The 21,794-nt window shown below is 51.5% G+C and overlaps 1 protein-coding gene across 1 annotated transcript in view; it reads right to left on the bottom strand.

The window, feature by feature from the left end:
* The window catches only part of UNC80 (unc-80 homolog, NALCN channel complex subunit), a 146,648-nt gene that overhangs the window by 45,830 nt on the left and 79,024 nt on the right, over positions 1-21,794 (bottom strand). Inside the window, exons 27-34 of the mRNA XM_038766433.1 lie at positions 21,185-21,277; positions 21,005-21,040; positions 20,270-20,488; positions 9,018-9,218; positions 6,230-6,353; positions 4,891-5,016; positions 3,578-3,701; positions 2,583-2,789 (exon numbers count right to left, since the gene is read on the bottom strand). Coding sequence (XP_038622361.1) covers positions 2,583-2,789; positions 3,578-3,701; positions 4,891-5,016; positions 6,230-6,353; positions 9,018-9,218; positions 20,270-20,488; positions 21,005-21,040; positions 21,185-21,277 — 1,130 coding nt within the window. The remainder of the gene's footprint in view (positions 1-2,582; positions 2,790-3,577; positions 3,702-4,890; positions 5,017-6,229; positions 6,354-9,017; positions 9,219-20,269; positions 20,489-21,004; positions 21,041-21,184; positions 21,278-21,794) is intronic.

Raw genomic sequence — 21,794 nt, 5'->3', positions numbered from 1 at the left:
GCAACATTGCCGGGCAATCTCCCCATTCTCCTTGGCCAGGCCTAACCCAAACTCCCCTGAGATATCATGGCTGGGCCTGTTGTCCGGTGCTCACCCTCCTTCGACAAGGAAGGGTGACTATGACATCCTGTTGGCTGGCCCAACATTTTAGGGGATTCCCCCCACAAGTTGACCCCCTCATGGGGAAAACCCAGTAAGACAAACTTGAACTCTAGAAAGGCCACCAGGCCTTCTGGCTCCCTCACTTCCAGCCTCTGCCATCCAGAGAGGGATTCGGGGCACTGGTGAGGAGGACATCAGAGCACGGTGGTTGGTGATGGGCTCTTATGAGGTGAGATGTCACACGGCTGTCTGGCAGAGTTCGCCGGCTCCCTGAGGGCTACTTGTGGTCAGGAAATGGGTCGATCAACTCTGTTGCATTGTTCTCTCCCAAGAACTTAGTACAGTGCTCTGCCCACAGAAAGCACTCAATAAATATCATTGATTGATTAAGGGCAGGGACCATGGCTATTTTATTCAGTTTGTTTGGGGTAGCAGTAGTAGTAGTAGTAGCAGTGATAGCATTTAAGTACTTACTGTGTGCAAAGCATTGTACTAAGCACTGGAAGAGAAGCATAATGGGTCAGTGGATAGAGCGAGGGGCTGGGAGTCAGAATGACCTGGGTTTTAATTCTGGTTCCTCACCTTGTCTGCTTTGTGACCTTGGGCAAGTCACTTAATTTCTCTGGGCCTCATTTACTGCAACTGGAAAATGGGGATTAAGTCTGTGAGCCTCGTATGGGACACGGACTGTGTCCAATCTGATTAGTTTGTAGCTGATGATGATGATGGCATTTATTAAGTGCTTACTACGTGCAAAGCACTGTTCTAATCTACTCTAGCACTAGATACAGTGTCTGGAATAGCAAGCTCTTAACAAATACTATGTCAACAAAAAATACTCAGGTGGGAATTGGGCACGGTCCATGTCCTTAAGGGGTCCCACAATCCTAAATCTCTTGAGATCATAACTTTTTTTAATGGTATGTGTTTAGTGCTTATTATGCGTCAAGCACCGTTCTAAGAGCTGGGGTAGATACAAGCTAATCAGGCTGGATACAGTTCCTTTCCCACATGGGGCTCACAGTCAAGTAGCAGGGAAAACAGGTATTGAGTCCCCTTGTTTTGCAGTTGAGCAAACCGAGGCACAGAGACGTTAAGTGAGTTGTCCAAGGTCATGCAGCAGACGAGTGATGGAGCTGATGATATTCGAACTCAGGTCCTCGGGGTCCCAGGCCTGTGCCTTATCCACTAGGACATGGTGCTTCCTTGAGCTCCCTGACAGTAGGGATCATGTCCACCGCCTCTATCATCCACCACCAGCCCAAACACTTAGCAGAGAGTTTTGTACCCAGTAAGTACTCAATAAATACCACTGATCGATTGTCTGATACAATAAGGAACCTGATGCTACATCTACTAGCTATGCTGATTCCACACCAATGGCAGCACAAACTCTGTGTAGTCTTCAAATAGTTACGCCGGTCTCCTTATCAAGACTGAGAGCTCCTTGTGGGCAGGGAGCATGTCTACCGACTCTGTTATATTTTACTCTCCCAAGCACTCAGTACAGTGCTCTGCACACAATAAGTGCTCAATAAATACCACTGTTGTGACTGTTTGTCTTCCCCTTTAGCGCGTAAGCTCCTTAAGGGCAGGAGTCATACCTTTCACTTCTTTTGATAGCTTCCAGGCACCTGGTACAGTGCCATATTTCCCAGTAAGCAGCCAGTACGTCTCCACGGAAATGATGGTGGTGAGGGTGAGGATGGTTGTGGCGGTAATGGTGATGGTGGCAGTGACGATCGGGATGGTGGTGGTAGTGATGGTGAGGATAGTAGTAGTGATGGTGGCGGTGATGGTAATGATGGTGGTGGGGGGCCAGAGGTGACGGTGGCGACAATGATGATGATGGTGATAGTGAAGGCAAATGGTGGTAGTCGTGATGGTAATGATGGGGGCAATTGTGATCGGGTTGGTGGTTACGATGATGGTGGCAGAAATGGTAGTGGTGGTGCTGATAATGATAAAATGAGTGGTGATGATAGCAGTGATGGTGGCCATCATGATAGTCATGGCGACAGCAGTAGTGGTGGTGGCTGTGTTGCTGGTGGTGATGATAGTAGGAATGGTGATGGCGGCGGTCACGATGATGATGACAGTAACGGCGATGGAGTTGGTGATGGGGGTGTTGATGGTGGTTATGGTGGTGGTGTTGATGGTAATGATTGTGGCCATGGTAGGTGTCATGGTGATAGGGATGGCGGCGGTGGTGGTGGTACTGATGATGATGGTAATGGTGGCGGTGATGCTGCTGGTGGGAGTGGTGCTGGGCAATGATATGAGTGGAAGCAAGGCACCAGTGGCAGCACAAACTCTATGTAGCCTTCAAACAGTTTTGTCTGTCTCCCCTCTAGACTGAAAGCTCCTTGTCGGCAGGCAGCAGGTCTACCAACTCTGTGCTGTAAGGAAGAGTTCCTTCTCTCCCCTCTGGATTTCCCGGCTTGTCGGTGTCCCGCGGGCCGGGCCGGGCCCCGGCTCACCCAAGTAGGCGGCTTGGCTGGTGGACTCGGCCAGCCCCTCCCGGCGCAAGTCCTTGCCCGCGTCACCCGGCGTGGAGCAGTGCGCGGGGGAGCTCTCCAGCATGAAGTTCTTGCTGCGGGACGTGCTGATGATACGCGGCGGCAGGAGGACGCCGATCACCGTGTGCAGCAGCAGCAGCACCTCTGGTTGCTGCAGCCAGGGACTGTCTGAGGGCCCAGGACCAGGCGACGGACACAGGGTGGTGGGAGGGAGGGAGGGAAACAAAGTCAGTCACGATCTGCCCGCCTCAAGTGAAACCCAGAAACCTGCTACCAGTTCCGTTTCCAATTCCAAATGGGGCATCTTCCTCCACTGGTCTTCCACAGATCCCGGGGCCCGGGCCCAGAGAGATCCCATTATCTGCACCGGGATCTTTCCTCAGGTGCCCTCTTCTTCCCTCCCAGGGCTTGGCCTCCCTGCCAAACTCTCCACTTACCGATTTTCCCCCGGGCCATCTATTGCTCCCAGAGGGTAAGCACCTTCTAGACTGTGAGCAAGGACTGTTTTCCAACTCCATTATACTGTTATATTGTCCTCTCCCAAGTGCTTAATATAGTGCTCTGCACCCAGTAAGTGCTCCATAAATACCAGTAATTGATTGATCATGGGTATGGCACGAACTCTCTCCCCAAAGCCTCTGCCCACACCGCCTCTCATTCCCCACCAGGACCCTAGCTCCCAAAATGAAGGTTCTCCCCAGCACTTCTCCTCAACATCTTCATCCAAGACCGTCCTGCCGGGGCCCCTCCCAGAGACCCACAGTCCTCCGGGCCGAGAAGCAGAGCAACCTGGCGGCCCTAAGGAGGGCCGTGCTGGAAAGGAAAGAAAGCTCGCCTCTCTGCGGAGCCTGCTCCGACCCCCGCACCTTCCCTCGACAGCCTCGGGGAGAACACGCGCTCGGTTGGTAGGAAAACAACCAGATACATAGCATTTCCTTTCGGTAAATCAATCAGACCTTTGCTTCCCGATCCTACTGTGAGCACAAATGGGATGAGGAGGTTTAAAAGCATCCCTTCCCTTCTCTCCTGATTGGTGAATGGGGAGATCACATGGCTTAAAGGGAAATCTTCTTTCAAGGCCTGCGCAGTAATAATAAAGAGAGAAATTAATTGGCCCCCACCGGCCACATCTCCAAGAGGCACGGTGCGGGTGGTGTGTCCCGCGACTCCTGTGAACTGAGAGCTTGGTTAGATCCCGCACCGGACGCCGGATCCAGTCCGCAGGGCGACGCTGATGGGTCTGCTCCTGACCCGGGTCCTGCCTTGCTAAAGAAGAGAAGGGCCCGCGGCCTCCGCCGCCCAGGATGTGGGCCGTCGGGATCGCTCCGGTGGCCGGCCTCTCCTCCCGCTCTCCCCTTCCCCTCCGCCCTCCCACTGGAACACCTGCCATTTTCAAAGGGAATGAGATGGGAGAGAAAGAGAATTTCTCATCTGAGTCAGTCCCGCCTGGCTCAGATGCTCTCCTCTGGGCCTACAGGAGCCAAGCAGCAGAGGAAGGAGCTGGTCGTGCCTTGGCATCATCCCCATTGCCTCGGAACACACCCAGCTGATTCCAAAGGGGATCCACCTGCACCTCCTGCACCCCACCCCACCCCCCACCAGCCCTCCCGCATCCAGCTGTGGCATGGTGGTGGGGAAGGGGGGAACCTGCTCACGCACACTCCATTTGACCACCAAGGGTGACCTCATTTTATGCAGCTGAGCAGCGAGCCCTTCCAAGGCACCTGGCTGGGCCCTCTGGCTCATTAATGCCTCAAGAACCTCCCCCATCCCCGCACCCACAGATACACAGCCCACAGAACAGTTTTACCAAGTCAGAAAATCCTGAAAGTCTGGCGGCGGCACCACCGAGAGGATCCCCGCTCATGCTGGGGGCCAGACTTTCAACACCAGGAGTGCGAAAGGCCTGGGTATCAGTGTCCACCCCGGGCTGACCGTTAGTGAGCCTGGCATCGGCCCCATGGGGCCTGTCCCCACCCACGGTGGGGGGAAAGGGGCCACAGGCAGGCTCCGAGGAGATCCTGGAAGCCCCTCCTGGCATAGAGGGGGAGGCCTGAGAGGCCCTACTATTTCTGAAATCTCAATTAGGATGACAGAGGCGCAGTCTGGCGCTCAGCCGTGTGGAGCTGGTCGGCCCCGGGCAGGTTCTGAGAGCGAGAGTGTGCTGTGCCACAGGTTTTGTCCAGCCTTTGCAGAGAAACGAGAGCACCTGGTACTGGCACCTCCACTCCAAGCTTAAGGAGCCCGAGCACAGGCGAGGCTGCCACACCTGAATCTGCAACGCTACAAGCCGGACAACAGCCGTGCTGAAGGGCAGAGGTGGCGAGAGATAAGGGCTGAGATGAAGAAGGGGTAATCCATCAGCAACACTGGAAGGTCCTACCACTCCCATCACCTGAAATACAAACAGAGCACATGACCAGCCTTGACTATCGCAATTCCATGCAGCTACAGGAGGGTTTTTGTTTGTTTGTTTGTTTGTTTTGCATTCACTGGAGGAAAAAAGGAATCCGAAAATCTGAAATTCGGCTTTTTACTTTGGATCTCTGAATCTTTCCTCTCCTGGTCTCTCCTCTAATATGTCAGCCCCTCGAGGGCAGGGATCACATCTACCTGCTCTATCGTAGTGCATACTAGTACAGTGCTCCGCACACAACAAGTGCTCCAAAAATACCTCTGATAGATGGATTCCTCCTCGGGGTCTGGGGTTTCTGAAGTCTGATCCAGGTACCGCTCCAGGGCGAATGGAGGTTTTCTACAAAGTTTAGATCCAGCCGGAGGCGGGTTGGGGGGGAGAAGAAAACGGACCAAGGCGTCGGGCAGGGGAGTGGCTACTGCCCGAGTGACGGACAGACCGTCTGCCTCCAATGCTCGTTCCAGTCTCCCGTGGATCGGTTTCCACGGGGCGGGTCCTGTTGGCCCGGGACCGTGCCTTTTCTACAGAGGTGGCTGGTACCGGTTAGCCGGCTAAGCTAGCCAATCCGTCCTCCTTGACTTGGAAGCTCCTTGTGGGCAGGAAACATGCCTACCGACTTGGTTGTACTGTACCTTCTCCCAAGCGCTTGATATATTGCTCTGCACATAGTAAGCGCTCAATAAATACCACTGATGGGTCCAGGAGAAATGCTCTGAAACAGCTGTGGATCCAGACGTTGCACAAAACCTCTTCTGGGTCAGACTTTAGACGTTATCCAGAACCGGAGTTGAGTCTGGTGGTTGGCTACTGGGCAGGCCACCTCCAGTCTGTCCCTCTCCACTCCACCCACCACGCCTAGCCTGGGGAAGTCTCCACACCCCACTCTCCAACTCGCAGCCCTCAGCTCTCGGCGCAACGTGCGGGGAGGTGGATTTCTAAAGTGGCGTGTGGGAAGCGGCAGATCGAAATCTGCAACAGACTGCCCGGGGGATCGGCCGGGCCCCGCATCTCCCCATGCGCCACTTTGGGAATGCACCCCGCCCTAGAGTTTCTGGGGTCACCCGAGCAGCGGGCTGGCCCAGGAGGCCCAGGGTGGGTGGGCAACGTGCCTGACCGTCATCTCCAGTCCGGGCGGTCGACAGCAGCGTGGCGTTTTAGCAAAGGTTCCGAAGATTGTCGCTTGGCTACTCACCAGATTGACACAGACATTGATCAGTGACCTAAGGTGAGGCAGGAAGGATATGATTGGCTGCCTCTGAAGTGTCAAACAAACCCCTCCAATCAAATTGCTGGCAGGTTCCCACTCAACCTGTCGCCTGCAATACAACAGTAGGTGCCGTTAGCTGCTTGGTTCTTCCCGGCGCGCTCTCCGGACAGGGCGATGGGACCCGGGCTCGGAAGGCGTGGACGGCAGGGCGGGGGCGAGGGGGCACACTCTGAGATGGGCTGGGTGCCCAGACGACAAAGCCTGTTACCAGGGATGACTTTTACCTACGTTGATCCAAAGAACAGAGTACATTGGGAGGGGAAGAGATGCCAAGAACGGAGCAGAGGCAGCGTTGCCCCACTCAGCTAATGAAACATAATCTAGGGAACAGAAAACAGACAAGATGAACGTGTGCCATCTCAAACGCCTGACTTTCCCTTCTGGAAGAGGGGGAGAAAGGCCCGCTCCCTGCATCTGAGGTAAAGACACGCAGGTCCTCGGAACATCCGGCCCCTGGCTCCCTGGCAGTCTCCGCATGGGTTTGAATGGACTTGGCCTTCTGGGAGAACCAGCTCTATCCTCAACCAGAGGGTCCCGGCCCCAGCTGCGGCTCCCACACCCCTGTGTTACCCTGGCACACCCGAGAGGCCTGGTCTTTACTCAACTGAGGCACCTGCCTCTCCCACTGGACAATGGGAAACAGCCCATTTGGATGGGTTCCCTTCTTCAGAAAGGAATAGGGGACTCTGGACTCCTATAGGCCGGATATTCCTCCTCCCTTCTAACCCCCCACGGTGGAAAGAGTGGACAAAGGGAGCAGGCAAGGGGCTAATTTAGCAGCTTAGTAGGAAGAGCAAGGGCCTTGAGGTCATAGGACCTGGGTTCTAATCCTGACCCCGTCAATTGCTTGCTGTGCGGCCTTGGGCAAGTCCCTTAACAGTACTGTGCCTCAGTTACCTCATCTGTAAAATGGGGATTAAATCCTCCTCCTTCCAAGAGACTATGAGCCCCATGTGGGTCAGAGACTGTTTCCATCTGCCCCAGTATTAAGAACAGTGCTAATATATAATAATGATATTAATAATAATAATAATAATTATAATAAAGTACCAGTAAGAGGAAAGGGAGGTAAGATTGAGGGTTGGTACTTGGAAACAGCTAGCAAGCTGAAGGAGTTACAGGGCACCAGGAGTCAGCAGAGGGGCCAGTGACTGACAATTCGGGAACCTGGCGGGTCGGAGGCTGGGGTTCCTGGAGGCATCTGCCCTCACTGCTGAAGAACTGCAAGAGAGCTCAGCTCCCTGATATCTGCAGGGAGAGGGGCCTAGTCAATGGTGAGCTGGTCCACCATGCCAGCCCCTGGTCGTGAAAACCACGAAGCCAGGGAGGAGCCCCAGTGATAAAGAACGTGGACAAGGCCCCCAAAAGGGACAGGTCTATGTTATGGTTTTCTTTTTCAGAAAGTCAGGACCCTTCAGCTGCCAGAGTGAGAAGGGGAAGAGGAGAGGGACTGTTCAGGAAGACTGGAAGACTGGAAACCCATGAGGTTTGGATTGGGTGTGAATACAGAAGAACCTGGCTTGCTCTCCAAGAACGATAAATCTTGGGGCTGCCAGAGAAATGACAGCCAGCTTAAGCGGAGCATTTCCCAAATTGGCCAGGCCTGCAGGAAGCTGGAGGCCCAGACCTGAGTGAGACCCTGACAATCCCCTGACCTGTTTCTCTCCAAGCCATCATCCGACCAACTGTTTGCCCACCTATCCACCCTGCTCAGAGTGGCATTCTGCTGGGTCCGAGAGGCCGAGGCCCCCTTTCACAGTTCCCTGGGGACCCTGGTCCTTGGGCACTGCCACCCTGGCGTTGCTCTGCCCAGGGTAAGCCCGCAATAGGTACAGTGCTTTGCACACAGTAAGCACTCAATAAATACGATTGAATAAATAAATGCTAGACCTAAAAGGAGAAAAATAATAAGGATACTGTCTCTTACTTTGGTTAATACATGGGATGCGTGACTTTGATTAAGGACTAGTTGGGGGTCTCTGAGGGGCTCCTATCCTCTCTGTACTATCTCTGCAGTTGCAGACTCACTGGACAGATTTGGGAAAATGTATTTGGAGGAGGATGATTTCCTTCTCTTCTCTCATTAACAGGGCCCTTTTCTCTCTGGGCTTTAAAATACGGAAACGCTCACTTGTGGGCCTGGGCCCCGTTTTATCTAAACTCAGAGGTAGATCAGGTCCAGAACTGGCTATCCTAGAGGATGCCACGTGGGGCAGGGGGCTGGCCCAGATGAACTCCCAAAGCCCCTTTCATGAGCACGCTCCTCTAGACTATAAGCTCCTCTCTAGACCGTAAGCCTGTCATAGACTGCAAACCCGTGGGCAGGGAATGTGCCTGTTTATTGTCATATTGTACTCTCCCAAGGGCTTAGTACAGTGCTCTGCACACAGTAGGCACTCAATAAATACAGTTGAATGAGTGAATAAGTTTGATTTAAAGTCGGGGACCATGGCAGGGAAGAAAGGGGAACAATTTCCAAAATGACTGAGAAGACTTCGAACAAAAAGATAAATGGGCCTTTTCCACTCTGCTGCTCTTCCCTGTGGGATCCTGGACACCGGAGGGGTATGTGAGCCCAGACAAGAGAAACCCTGCCTCCCTGAGGCCCGCAGGCCAGGGCCTGCTCAGCACAGCCTCCTCAACAGCCCAACGTGGTCTGCTTGCAGTTTCCCAGCCTTCCAGGAGGGCCGCAGGGCCTCGGGCTGTCGCTCACCTCAGAGTGGGCATCTTGTGAATCTTATTGAACATACGATCCAGTCTCTTGAGGATGAGGATGAGGGCAGGCCTCACGGCTTCGGCCGTCCAGTCGGTGATGGGCAGCATCTCCATGATGTACCTCCGGAGCCCGCGGCTCTCCATCGTCTGCGTGTCGTACGGGGCCAGCTTCAGGAGGGAATGCGCAATTTCCGCCAACCTAAGACCGATGCTCATGAGGAGGGAGGCCAGGACTCCCTTGGGCCGGCTTCTCCGCTCAGTGCCATTCCCACACACCCCCACAGCAGGGCACCCCTGGGCAGAGATCGGACTGCGAGCCCCATGTGTGACACATGGGATGACCTTGTATCTACCCCAGTACTTAGAACAGTGCTTGGCACATAGTGAGCGCTTAACAATTACAATTATTATACCATACACTGCTTTCTTTGAGAAGCAGCGTGGCTCAGTGGAAAGAGCACGGGCTTTGGAGTCAGAGGTCATGGTTTCAAATCCCGGCTCCACCAATTATCAGCTCTGTAACTTTGGGCAACTCACTTAACTTCTCTGTGCCTCAGTTCCCTCCTCTGTAAAGTGGGGATTAAGACTGTGAGCCCCCGGTGGGACAACCTGATCACCTTGTAACCTCCCCAACACTTAGAACAGCACGTAGTAAGCGCTTAATAAATGCCATCATCATCATCATCATAATCATCATCATTATTATGTCCACCTCTCCGTTAGAGTGTCAGTTCCTCCAATGCAGGGAACATATTCCTTGGTTATTCTGTCAGAAAATCAATTGATAAATAGCCTTATTGGTCATTTACTGGGTGCAAAGCACTGTACTAAACATCTGGGAGAGCACAGTACGGTAAGTAGATGGGCTCCCTGCCTTCAAGGAGTTTACAGTCTAGTGGAAGAGACAGACTCTGAAACAAAATAAGTACATAAGTGTGTTGGGGTGAGTATCCAAGTGCTTGGGGGTGTGGACTCAAGTGCACGGGTGACTCAGAAGGGAGGGAGTTTGAATAGGGAGATGAGAGATCAGTCAGGAAAGGCTTTCTGCAGGACATGTGATTTTAGTAGGGGTTTGAAGATGGGGAGAGGGAGGGTCTGTCCTCTTTGAGGCCACCAATGAATTCCTTCTCGCCAAATCCAACGGCCTCTATTCCATCCAAATCCTTCCTGGCCTCTCAGCAGCCTTCGACACTGTGGATCACCCCCTTCTCCTGGAAACATTACCTAACCTTGGCTCCACTGACACTGTCCTCTCCTGGCTCTCCTCTTATCTCTCTGGGCACTCATTCTCAGTTTCTTTCACAGGCTCCTCCTCTGCCTCCCACCTTCTAAATTAGGGAGTCCCTCAAGGCTCAGTTCTGTATGCCCTTCTATTCTCCATTTACACCCCTTCCCTGAGACAACTCATTCACTCTCAAGGCTTCAACAACCATCTCTATGTGGATGATTCCCAAATCTACCTCTCCAGCGCAGACCTCTCTCCTGATCTACAGTCTTGCATTTAATCACTCAATCTATCATATTTATTGAGCACTTACTGTGTGCAGAGCACTATACTAAGCTCTTGGGAGAGTACTGTATAACAGAGTTGGTAGACACTTTCCCTGCCCACAATGAGCTTGTAGTCTAGAGGAGAAGACGGATATTAATATAAATCAATAAATTACAGATATGTACGTAAAATCTGGGGAATTGAGGAAGAGTGAAAATCCAAGTGTGAGGATGACAGAGAGGGGAGTGGAAGAAGAGGAAATGAGGGTTTAGTCAGGAAAGGCCTCTTGGAGGAGATGTACTTCTAATAAGGTATCGAAGATGAAGAGTTATCATCTGTTGAACATGAAGCGGGAGGGTGTTTCAGACCAGAGGCAGAATGTGGGTGAGAGGTTGGAGGCAAGATAGATGAGAACGAGGTTCAGGGAGTAGGATGGCATTAGAGGAGCAAAGTATGTGGACTGGATTGTAGTAGGAAAACAGTGAGGTAAGGTAGGAGGGGGCAAGGTGATTGAGTGCTGTAAAGCTGATGGTAAGGAGTTTCTGCTTGATGTGGAGGTGGATGGGCAACCACTGGAAGTTCTTGAGGAGTGGGTACACATAGACTGAACAGTTTTGTAGAAAAATGATCTGGGCAACAGAGTGAAGTAGGGACTGGAGTGGGGAAAGACAGGAGGCAGGGAGGTCAGCAAGGAGATGGATGCGATAATCAGGGTGGTAAAGGATAAGTGCTTGGATTAACATGATAGCAGTTTGGATGCAGAGGAAAGGGTTGATTTTAGTGACGTCGTGAAGGTTGAACCGACAGAACTTCCAAGCACGTAGTGCAGTGCTTTGCACACAGTAAGTGCTCAATAAATACAACTGACTGGTTGATGGACTGACTGACTTCTGCCTTCAGAACATCTCTAATGCACCAAACCAAGTGAACGCTCAAAAACCATCGCTACTACAGCTGCTGTTGCTCCTATGCTACTACTACTACTACTACTACTACTACTACTACTACTACTACTACTACTACTAATAATAATAATAATAATAATGGCATTTGTTAAGCACTTATGTGCAAAGCACTGTTCTAAGCGCTGGGGGGGATACAAGGTGATCAAGTTGCCCCACGTGGGGCTCACAATCTTAATCCCCATTTTACAGATGAGGTAACTGAGGCTCAGAGAAGTTAAGTGACTTGCCCAAGGTCACACAGCAGACATGGGGTGGAGCTGGGATTTGAACCCATGACCTCTGACTCCAAAGCCCCTGCTCTTTCCACTGAGCCATGCTGCTTCTCTATAATAATAATACTAATACAAATACTAATAATAATGATGGTATTTGTTAAGCATTTACTATGTGCCAAGGACTGTTCTAAGCACTTCTGCTACAACTAGTGCTCCTGCTGCTTCTGCATTACTACTACTACTACTACTAATAATAATGATGGCATTTGTTAAGCGCTTACTATGTGCAGAGCACTGTTCTAAGCGCTGGGGGGGATACAAGGTGATCAAGTTGCCCCACATGGGGCTCACAATCTTAATCCCCATTTTACAGATGAGGTAACTGAGGCTCAGAGAAGTTAAGTGACTTGCCCAAGGTCACACAGCAATCATGTGGTGGAGTCGGAATTCAAACCCATGACCTCTGACTCCAAATCCCCTGCTCTTTCCACTGAGCCATGCTGCTTCTCTATAATAATAATACTAATACAAATACTAATAATAATGATAGTATTTGTTAAGCCCTTACTATGTGCCAAGCACTGTTCTAAGCACTACTGTGACGACTACTGCTCCTGCTGCTTCTGCGTTACTACTACTACTATTATTGCTACTACTACTGCTACTATTATCATTGCTGATGCTACTGCTTCTACTGCTCCTACCAAGGAAGCTTTCTTTAGACACACAGGGCCAATGATTAAACATCCCCAGCTCCCTAAGGGTCTGTGAATGAGGTAACTCATAAATACGCAGGGTGGTTCCATCTGGGTCAGTGCTTACAACAGTGCTTGGCACATAGTAAATGTTTAACAAATGTCATCATTATTATTCATTCATTCATTCAATCGTATTTAGTGAGCGCTTACTGCGTGCAGAGCACTGTACTAAGGGCTTGGGAAGTACAAGTCGGCAACAGATAGAGACGGTTCCTACCCAACAACAGGCTCACAGTCTAGAAGGGGGAGACAGACAACAAAACAAAACAAGTAGACAGGTGTCAGTACCATCAGAATAAATAGAATTATAGAATTATTCCTAAGGTAATAAGTGTACCCCGTCTAAGGGTCACACTTGGAGAGCTTCCAGTATTCTACCAGTCTTGACTATGGGAGGGAGAGTCAAGCAGAGGCATATCCATTCCACTTCGAGCTTGGGCAGTGGCTAGCAAGTGGAAGGCAATCTGCTTCTAGTCAAAACTCCCTTGTGCTGGGCAGCAGCAGCATGGGAAAGAGTCGATGGCGGAGACTCAAGTTTACTGCTTCCTTTATTCCTTTAGAAGTCAGTTAACTCCTCTGAGCCTCAGTTACCTCATCTGTAAAATGAGGATTAAGACTGTGAGCCCCATGTGGGACAACGTGATCACCTTGTATCCCCTCCAGCGCTTAGAACAGTGCTTTGCATATAGTAAGTGCTTAACAAATGCCATCATTATTATTATTAGTAGTAGTAGTAGTTGTAGTAGCATAGGAGCAACAGCAGCTGTAGTAGTGATGTTTTTGGAGTATTCACTTGGTTTGGTGCACTAGAGATGTTCTGAAGGCAGAAGTCAGTCAGTCCATCAACCAGTCAGTTGTATTTATCGAGCGCTTACTGTGTGCAAAGCACTGCACTACGTGCTTGGAAGAGAACACTAGAACAATAAAGGAAGGAGGCAATGGTAAACCACTTCCATATTTTTACCAAGAAAGCTCGATGCAGCCTCTACCAGAATGATTGCAGATGGAGGTGGGGTGTTCTGGGATCGATGTGTCCATGGTGTTGCTTAAGGGGAGGAGATGACTCGACAGCATAAGACATACCATCTGGGTCGGGGGGCAGGGTGTGTTGCGCACAAACACGGGTGCATGCGCATCCTGGGACAAAGGCAGCTGGGTCTTTGTTGTAAGGCCACTTAATTAATTAATGATGGCATGTATTAAGTGCTTACTATGTGCAAAGCCCTGTTCTTGGTGGGAGGCAGTCCCAAGCCTCACTGTGCAAAAGCCTGTCAGCCTCAGGAGTTCTGGGCTCCACTAATACAGCAATCTGCTCACACACTTCACCCATCTTTCCAGTTAACACTATCAACTTCCCCTGGGAGTTTTAGGAAATGGCCAGTGAGTGATCAAAGTCCACCAAGTCCTAAAGTTTTCCGTCACTCTATCTGCTCTGTCCAGACCACAACAACCTTTCTCCCTTCTTCGGCTGCAGTTTCCTCCCCACCTTCTGAGCTCCAAGGTCTGCTGCTACTCTGCTGGGCTTCCCCTCGCTCCCGTCCTGGCCCCGGCTGCCCCCTCGGCTCTACCACTCTTGGCCCTCCTGCTGGATCAGGCCTCCTTGGGCCTCATTCCCACACCTGGGGACTGTGAGGTGGCCACAGTGGCTGCCACACTGACTCCCTGCCCAGGTTTGCTCTGGGCCAGCCCGTGGGCTGCTGGAGATGGTGCGGAGCTGCGTGTTTGGTGAGGCCATGAATGAGGCTGGCCACATCTGCCTGAGGGGAAAAAGCTCCACGGACCCTGCAGCGGGGACTGAGGCCTCAATCCTGAGACCACCAAAGACACGGCTTAGGCCACTTCCTTGAGGTCCTCGTTCACTCCTCATGACCTTTCAAGCCTCACATTCAGTCCCTCACTCATTCTTGCCAGTTGGGTCTTATGATACGTTTCAGCTCTGCTTTCCTTCCCACTCAAATGGCCACCTTATCTCTCCTCCAGTGCATGCCCATTCCAGCAGATAACTCTATCAGCCTCTTCACTAGACTCTCCCCTCTTCAGCCTATACTACATGGCATGGCCTGGGTCACCTTCCTAAAGCATCCTTCAGCTCACATCCCTTACCTCCTCAAAAATCAATCAATCAATCAATCAATCATATTTATTGAGCACTTACTATGTGCAGAGCACTGTACTAAGCGCTTGGGAAGTACAAATTGGCAACACATAGAGACAGTCCCTACCCAACAGTGGGCTCACAGTCTAAAAGGGGGAGACAGAGAACAGAACCAAACATACCAACAAAATAAAATAAATAGGATAGAAATGTACAAGTAAAATAAATAAATACATAAATAAATAGAGTAATAAATATGTACAACCATATATACATATATACAGGTGCTGTGGGGAAGGGAAGGAGGTAAGATGGGGGTATGGAGAGGGGGACAAGGGGGAGAGGAAGGAAGGGGCTCAGTCTGGGAAGGCCTCCTGGAGGAGGTGAGCTCTAAGCAGGGCCTTGAAGGAAGGAAGAGAGCTAGCTTGGCGGAGGGGCAGAGGGAGGGCATTCCAGGCCCGGGGATGACGTGGGCCGGGGGTCGACGGCGGGACAGGCGAGAACGAGGTACAGTGAGGAGATTAGCGGTGGAGGAGCGGAGGTTGCGGGCTGGGCAGTAGAAGGAGAGAAGGGAGGTGAGGTAGGAGGGGGCGAGGTGATGGAGAGCCTTGAAGCCCAGGGTGAGGAGTTTCTGCCTGATGCGCAGATTGATTGGTAGCCACTGGAGATTTTTGAGGAGGGGAGTAATATGCCCAGAGTGTTTCTGGACAAAGATAATCCGGGCAGCAGCATGAAGTATGGATTGAAGTGGAGAGAGACACGAGGATGGGAGATCAGAGAGACGGCTGGTGCAGTAGTCCAGACGGGATAGGATGAGAGCTTGAATGAGCAGGGTAGCAGTTTGGATGGAGAGGAAAGGGCAGATCTTGGCAGTGTTGCGGAGCTGAGACCGGCAGGTTTTGGTGACGGCTTGGATGTGAGGGGTGAATGAGAGAGCGGAGTCGAGGATGACACCAAGTTTGCGGGCTTGTGAGACAGGAAGGATGGTAGTGCTGTCAACAGAGATGGGAAAGTCAGGGAGAGGACAAGGTTTGGGAGGGAAGACAAGGAGCTCAGTCTTCGACATGTTGAGCTTTAGGTGGCAGGCGGACATCCAGATGGAGATGTCCTGAAGGCAGGAGGAGATGCGAGCCTGGAGGGAGGGGGAGAGAGCAGGGGCAGAGATGTAGATCTGGGTGTCATCAGCGTAGAGATGATAGTTGAAGCCGTGGGAGCGAATGAGGTCACCAAGGGAGTGGGTGTAGATTGAGAACAGAAGGGGACCAAGCACTGAACCTTGGGGAACCCCCACAGTAAGAGGATGGGAGGGGGAGGAGGAGCCTGCAAAAGAGACTGAGAAAGAACGACCGGAGAGATAAGAGGAGAACCAGGAGAGGACGGAGTCTGTGAAGCCAAGGTCAGATAGCGTGTTGAGGAGAAGGGGGTGGTCCACAGTGTCAAAGGCAGCTGAGAGGTCGAGGAGGATTAGGACAGAATATGAGCCGTTGGATTTGGCAAGCAGGAGGTCATTGGTGACCTTTGAGAGGGCAGTTTCCGTGGAATGAAGGGGACGGAAGCCAGACTGGAGGGGGTCGAGGAGAGAGTTGTTGAGGAATTCTAGGCAGCGCGAGTAGACAACTCGTTCAAGGAGTTTGGAAAGGAATGGTAGGAGGGATATGGGACGATAACTAGAAGGTGAGGTGGGGTCAAGAGAGGGTTTTTTTCAATGGCCATCCATTTCCCTCCTCACCAAGCAAAGGCCCCTGCCTTTTGGCTTCCAGCCTCTTCATCATGTCTCTTCTTCTTTCTTTTTTGTTCTCTTCACTCACTGCATTCGTCTCACCTTTCACCGACCACAGCTCCCACCCCTGGCCCCTTATTCAGGTCTTAGTCCCTGACTGGAACTCCCAGCTACCTACCCCAGGGCTTATCCTCTTCTCCAACCTTATCCTCCTTGACCTCTCCACTGCCTTTGACACTATGGACCATCGCCTTCTCCGGGAAACCTTATCCAACTTTGGTTTTGCTGACACTCCCCTCTTTTGTTTCTCCTCCTCTCTGGCTGCCCCTTCTCAGTTTCTTTCACTGGCTCCCTCTCTGCCTCCCAACCCCTATCTTTTGGTGTCCCTGAAGGGTCCTTTTCTATTCTCCATCAACACTCACACCTCTGGAAACTCATTTGCTCCCACGGCTTCTACTACCATCTGTACACAGATAACTCCCATATCTACCTCTCCAGCCCTAATCTCTCTCTTGTACTACAATCTCACATTTCCTTCTGCATTCAGGACATCTCTACTTGAATGTCCCACATTGATACCTCAGACTTTAACATGTCCAATACCGAACTCATCTTCCCACCCAAACCCTGTCCACCCTGTGACTTTCACATCACAGCACCGTTATCCTCCCCATCTCATAAGTCTTGGCGTGATCCTCAAATCATCTCTGTCAAATCACTCTGTCACCAAATCCAGTCAGTTCTACTTTCACAACATCACTAAAATCTGCCCTTTATTCTCCATCCAAACTGATACCACACTGATCCAAGCTCTTCTCCTATCCTGCCTTGACTACTGCATCAGCCTCCTCGCTGACTTCCCTGTTTCCCATCTCTCCCCACTCCATGCCATCTTTCACTCTGCTGCCCAGATAGCTTTCCTAAAAGCCCATTTAGCCCATCTCTCCCCACTCCTGAAAACCTCCAGTGATTGTTCATCACTTCCACATCAAACAGAAATGCCTTACCAATGGCTTTAGGGCACTCAATCCATTCTCCTCCTCCTACCCTTATCTTGCTGATCTCCTACTACAAATCAGTCTGCACACTTGGCTTCTCTCACACCATCCTACTCACTGTATCTCAAAATCAACTGTTTCTCTACCAACATCTTGTCTACATCCCCACTTTGGCCTGGACTTCCCTCCCCTTCCATAAAGGACAGGCCACCAGTCTCCCCATCTTCAAGCCTGGTTAAAATCACTTCTCCTCCAAGAGGCCTTCCCAACTAAACCCTCATTTCCCCTATTCTCTGTCCCTTCTGCATCACATATGCCCTTAGATCTATACCATGAAGCACTTGGCAATCACTCCACCCTCAGGCCCACAGCAGTTATGTAATAATAATAATTATGGTACTTGTTAAGTGCTTTCTATGTACCAAGCACAGTTTTAAGTACTGGGGTAGATACAAGTTAATCAGGTGGGACACAGTCCCTGTCCCACTTGGGACTCACACTCTTATCCCCGTTTTACAGAAGAGGGAACTGAGGCACAGAGAAGCAAAGTGATTTGCCCAAGGTCACACAGCAGACATGTGGCTGAGCAGGAATTAGAACCCAGGTCCTTCTGACTCTAAGATCCGTACTCTATCCACTAAGCCATGCTACTTGCTTGTATCCACCCCTGCGATTGGTACAGTGCCTGGCACATAGTAAATACTTAGCTAATACCATTATTATTATATGCTTATACTCCACCCTTTCCCCATTTCCCCCATCTGTATCTATTTCAATGTTTGTCTTTCCCTCTAAACTGTAAGCTTCCTGTGGTTAAGAATGTCCACCAACTCCACAGCAAGTGCTCAAAAAACACCACTGATTGATAGTAGGTCTTTAACAAAGCACCTTAACAAAAATCCATAAGAAGCAGCATGGCCTAGGTTCTAATCTCACCTCCACCACTGGTCTGCTGTGTGACCTTGGATAAATCACTTAACTTCTCAGTGCCTCAATGGCACATAGTAAGTGCTTCACAAATACCATTTAAAAAATGCCACAATAATTGTTGTTATTAGTATTATTATCAGGTGAGCCCCCTGAGGGACAGGGACCATGTCTAAGACCCTGTTATAATTGCAGCATTTGTTAAGTGCTTAGTATTTGCCAAGCATTGTACTAAGATACAAGAGCAGGTCCTACATGGGGTCACAGTTTAAGTACGAGGGAGAACAGGCATTGAATCCCCATTTTACAGATGAAGGACCTTGAGGACCAGAAAAACAAGTGACTTGCCCGAAGTCACACAGCAAGTAAGGGGCAGAGCTGGAATTAGAACTCAGGTTCTCTGATTCCCAGCCCAAGATCTTTACACGAAGCCACCCTGCTTCTCACATGCTTTCCCCCCCCCCCCAGCATTTAGTACAGTGCTCTGCACATAGTAAGCACTTAATAAATATGATTAAAAAATATATTCTGTCAGATTACAGCTCTCTCCAGCCTCCAAGCCCTCCGGCATACCATTTCCTCGAGGAGGCATTCTCTAACTCATTTTCTTCTCCCCAAACCACATCCTCACAACATATCTTGGGACCACATCTCAGCACTTATGTATTCACCATCACCTGTGGCGCTTATATACATCATATTGAATTGCCCTCTCTATCCTTTAATTCCCTTCTCTAGCTTTCCCTCCCCTTCCCATAACCAGCTCCATTATTTACTTTCTTCCCTAACTCTAAATAAGCTCCTTGAGGGACGGGATGTGCCTGAAAATCTATTTCAGTCTCCCCAGGGTGTTTAGCGTGGTGCTTTGTCTCTCAAACAATGCCTCTCACTGGTCATTTGAAGGGGATGGGGGCAGGTGAATTGAAGAGCAATGAAAGCACTGAAGAATAATGAAAAGGCAACTTAGTAAACAAGAATATCTTTCCACTTTCCTTTCTTTGCTTTTGTTTGTTGGGCTGGTTGGTGTGCGGAATTTTTCCACATGACTTTGCCCCAAAGTAGATGAATCCACTATAGCATCTTGAAGCCACCAGCCCTATGTCCCGAATGCAGGACGAATGCACGAGGGCACAGCGGTGTCTACAGCTGCCAGGGCCTGACAGAGACGCTCCAGGCCGAGACCCCGGGCTGGGGCCCAGGGCTGGGACACAAGACCAGGCCTACTGTCCCTGTCTGCCAGGGCTGGGCTTCCAGGCGCAGCTCACATCATCCCCACCATGGATTGACTGGGGTTGGGGGGAAAGGGGTGTGTCCCCATCTAAGTGCCTGTCTAAATTGGTGGGGGCTGGGCACTCCAGTCCCACCCATGATTTACTGGCCCATGGGATGCTTGCGGGCCCATGCCACCCCCCTACTAAGGGGAGACGGGCCACAGGGCAGCGAGCAGCCCTTGCAGAGGGTGTCATCGCTCCCCTGGAAGAAGGACCCAGGGCCAGGCTCCAGACCACCCAGAAGTCTGCTTCCACAGGCACGACATGCCCAACATGGTCACCCCACAACCCTCATGTGGGGGTGTCCCCTCCATATTGGCAGCAGTGGCTGGAGACACGGGGATGGTGAAACCTGCTTCCCTAGGAATGGGCATGTTAGAACGAGCAAGGGGAGCATTGAGGCCTAGTGGAAAGAGCATGGGTTTGGGAGTCAGAGGACCTGCGTTCTAATCCTAGTTCTGCCATTTGTCTGCTGTGTGACTTTGGCCAACTCACTTAACTTCTCTGTTTCTCATTTTCCTCATCTATAGACTAGGGACTCAATACATTTTCTCCCTCCTACTTTAGGCTGCGAGCGCTGTGTGAGACCGGGACTGTGCCTGATCTGATTATCCAGTATTGATTCCGGCATTTGGCACATAGTAGGTGTTCAATTAGAACCATTAGAACACACACACACACACACACACACACACACACACACACACACACACACACGCACACACGCGCACACACACACACACACACACACACACACAAAAGATCCCATTCTCAGGATACCGCCGAGATGGCTGCAGGGAAGCCACTACCTCATGTGGGACTTCACATCCAGCAGCTCCAGCGAGGTGACCCTGGGCTCCCCAGCCAGGTTCTGCAGAATCTTGAGCCGCGGCCCGCAGTGCTTGTAGAACTCTGTGCAGATGTTCAGGAGAGACTCCCGGGGCCGCCGGAACTCCTCCCGTGCAATCCGCTCATCCAGCTCCTCCCGGGGAAGACCCTGCCCTTCCTCCAGCAAGTGCAGGTTTTCCCTGCGGCATTGAGAAAATGGGGAGGGAGGGAAGGAAGGAGGGAGAGACAGAGGAAGGGACGGAGGGAGAGACGGAGGGAGGGATGGAGGGAGGGATGGAGGAAGGGCGAGACGGAGGGAGGTAGGAAGGGCGGGGAGCACTTGAGTTGGGTGGGGTGAGGTGAACAGCCAGAGCTTGCCTAAAAGGACAGGAAGGGAAATGATGGCAATGGGGTGCTTCTCTCCAGGTTGATGGGTTGGGGAATGGCGGGAAAGGTGCTTCTCTGTGGTAATCAGCCCATTCGAGTGTGGTGTCCTCTCTGCCAGATGAGGGCTGAGACCATCCTGTTGACTTGGGACTACAGAGAACTTGAACGTTTCAGCACCGGCCAAAGTTCGGACATTGTCAGACCCCACTGTCCTGCTGGTTCCCCGGACACAGGGGCCTTTGACATAACAGAGGGGAGGTGGGCAGGAGCCCAGCCATTCCGAGGTGCCCAAATGGGGGTGATAGAGGACGAGGGTCTCTCTCAGGTACCTGATGAAGTGCAGCTTAGCTCCTTGCTCCTGGTACCTGGGAAGACAGACACAAGGCGGGGTTTGATGAGACTGTTCCCCACTGCCAGGAGGTGAGGGCTGGGACCGGGAGGGAGGGAAATGGGGCAGAGGAGGAGGAGGAGGAAGAGAAGGGCATGTGGCCAGGAGCCCAGAGACGCACCTGGTGTTGCCCCCCGATGACACTGTGTGGTTGGCTGTGGCAGTCCCTTTGTGGCCAGGGTCACAGCGGCTCATCTGAGGGGCTGTCATCGGTCTAGGAAAGAGTAGGGCACATGTCAAGGACCTCGAAGCCAAGCGATCCTGGATGATCGTACAGGTCTGCCTGGCTTCCACTGAACTATGGACACAGAATCATCCCAACCAGAGCTTGGACAATGAGCAATCAGCTTCAACCTCCTCCACTGCCCAGGGGCCACAGCCAGAAGGGCCTCTCCTTCCCTGCCCTACCTATTTCCCCATCTCCCTCTCTTCCTCTCTATCTTCCCTGCCTCCCATCCTCAGGCTCACTGCTCTGAGCTCTGGGGACAGGCTGCTTCCCTATTGATCTTGCTAAAAGAGATGTCTTTCCCCAACAATCTAACTTACACTTTGAACCCATGTCCAGGTGGTTCACTGGGCCAGCTGACTCTCACTCTCTGAACACCAGCAATGAAACTAAGTTATGGCCCAAAGCCTTCATGGTGGCCTGATCTTTCCCACCCTTGGCATGGAGGATGGATGTCAGGAAAGTTGGGCCGAGTCAGGGCAGACAGCGAGTTGGAGGCCACGGG

The sequence above is a fragment of the Tachyglossus aculeatus genome, chromosome 25 (genome assembly GCF_015852505.1).
Source record: "Tachyglossus aculeatus isolate mTacAcu1 chromosome 25, mTacAcu1.pri, whole genome shotgun sequence".
Classification (NCBI taxonomy): Eukaryota; Metazoa; Chordata; class Mammalia; order Monotremata; family Tachyglossidae; genus Tachyglossus; species Tachyglossus aculeatus.
Note: the sequence above shows the minus strand (reverse complement) of the source record. Positions and strands in the feature narration are given on the sequence as shown.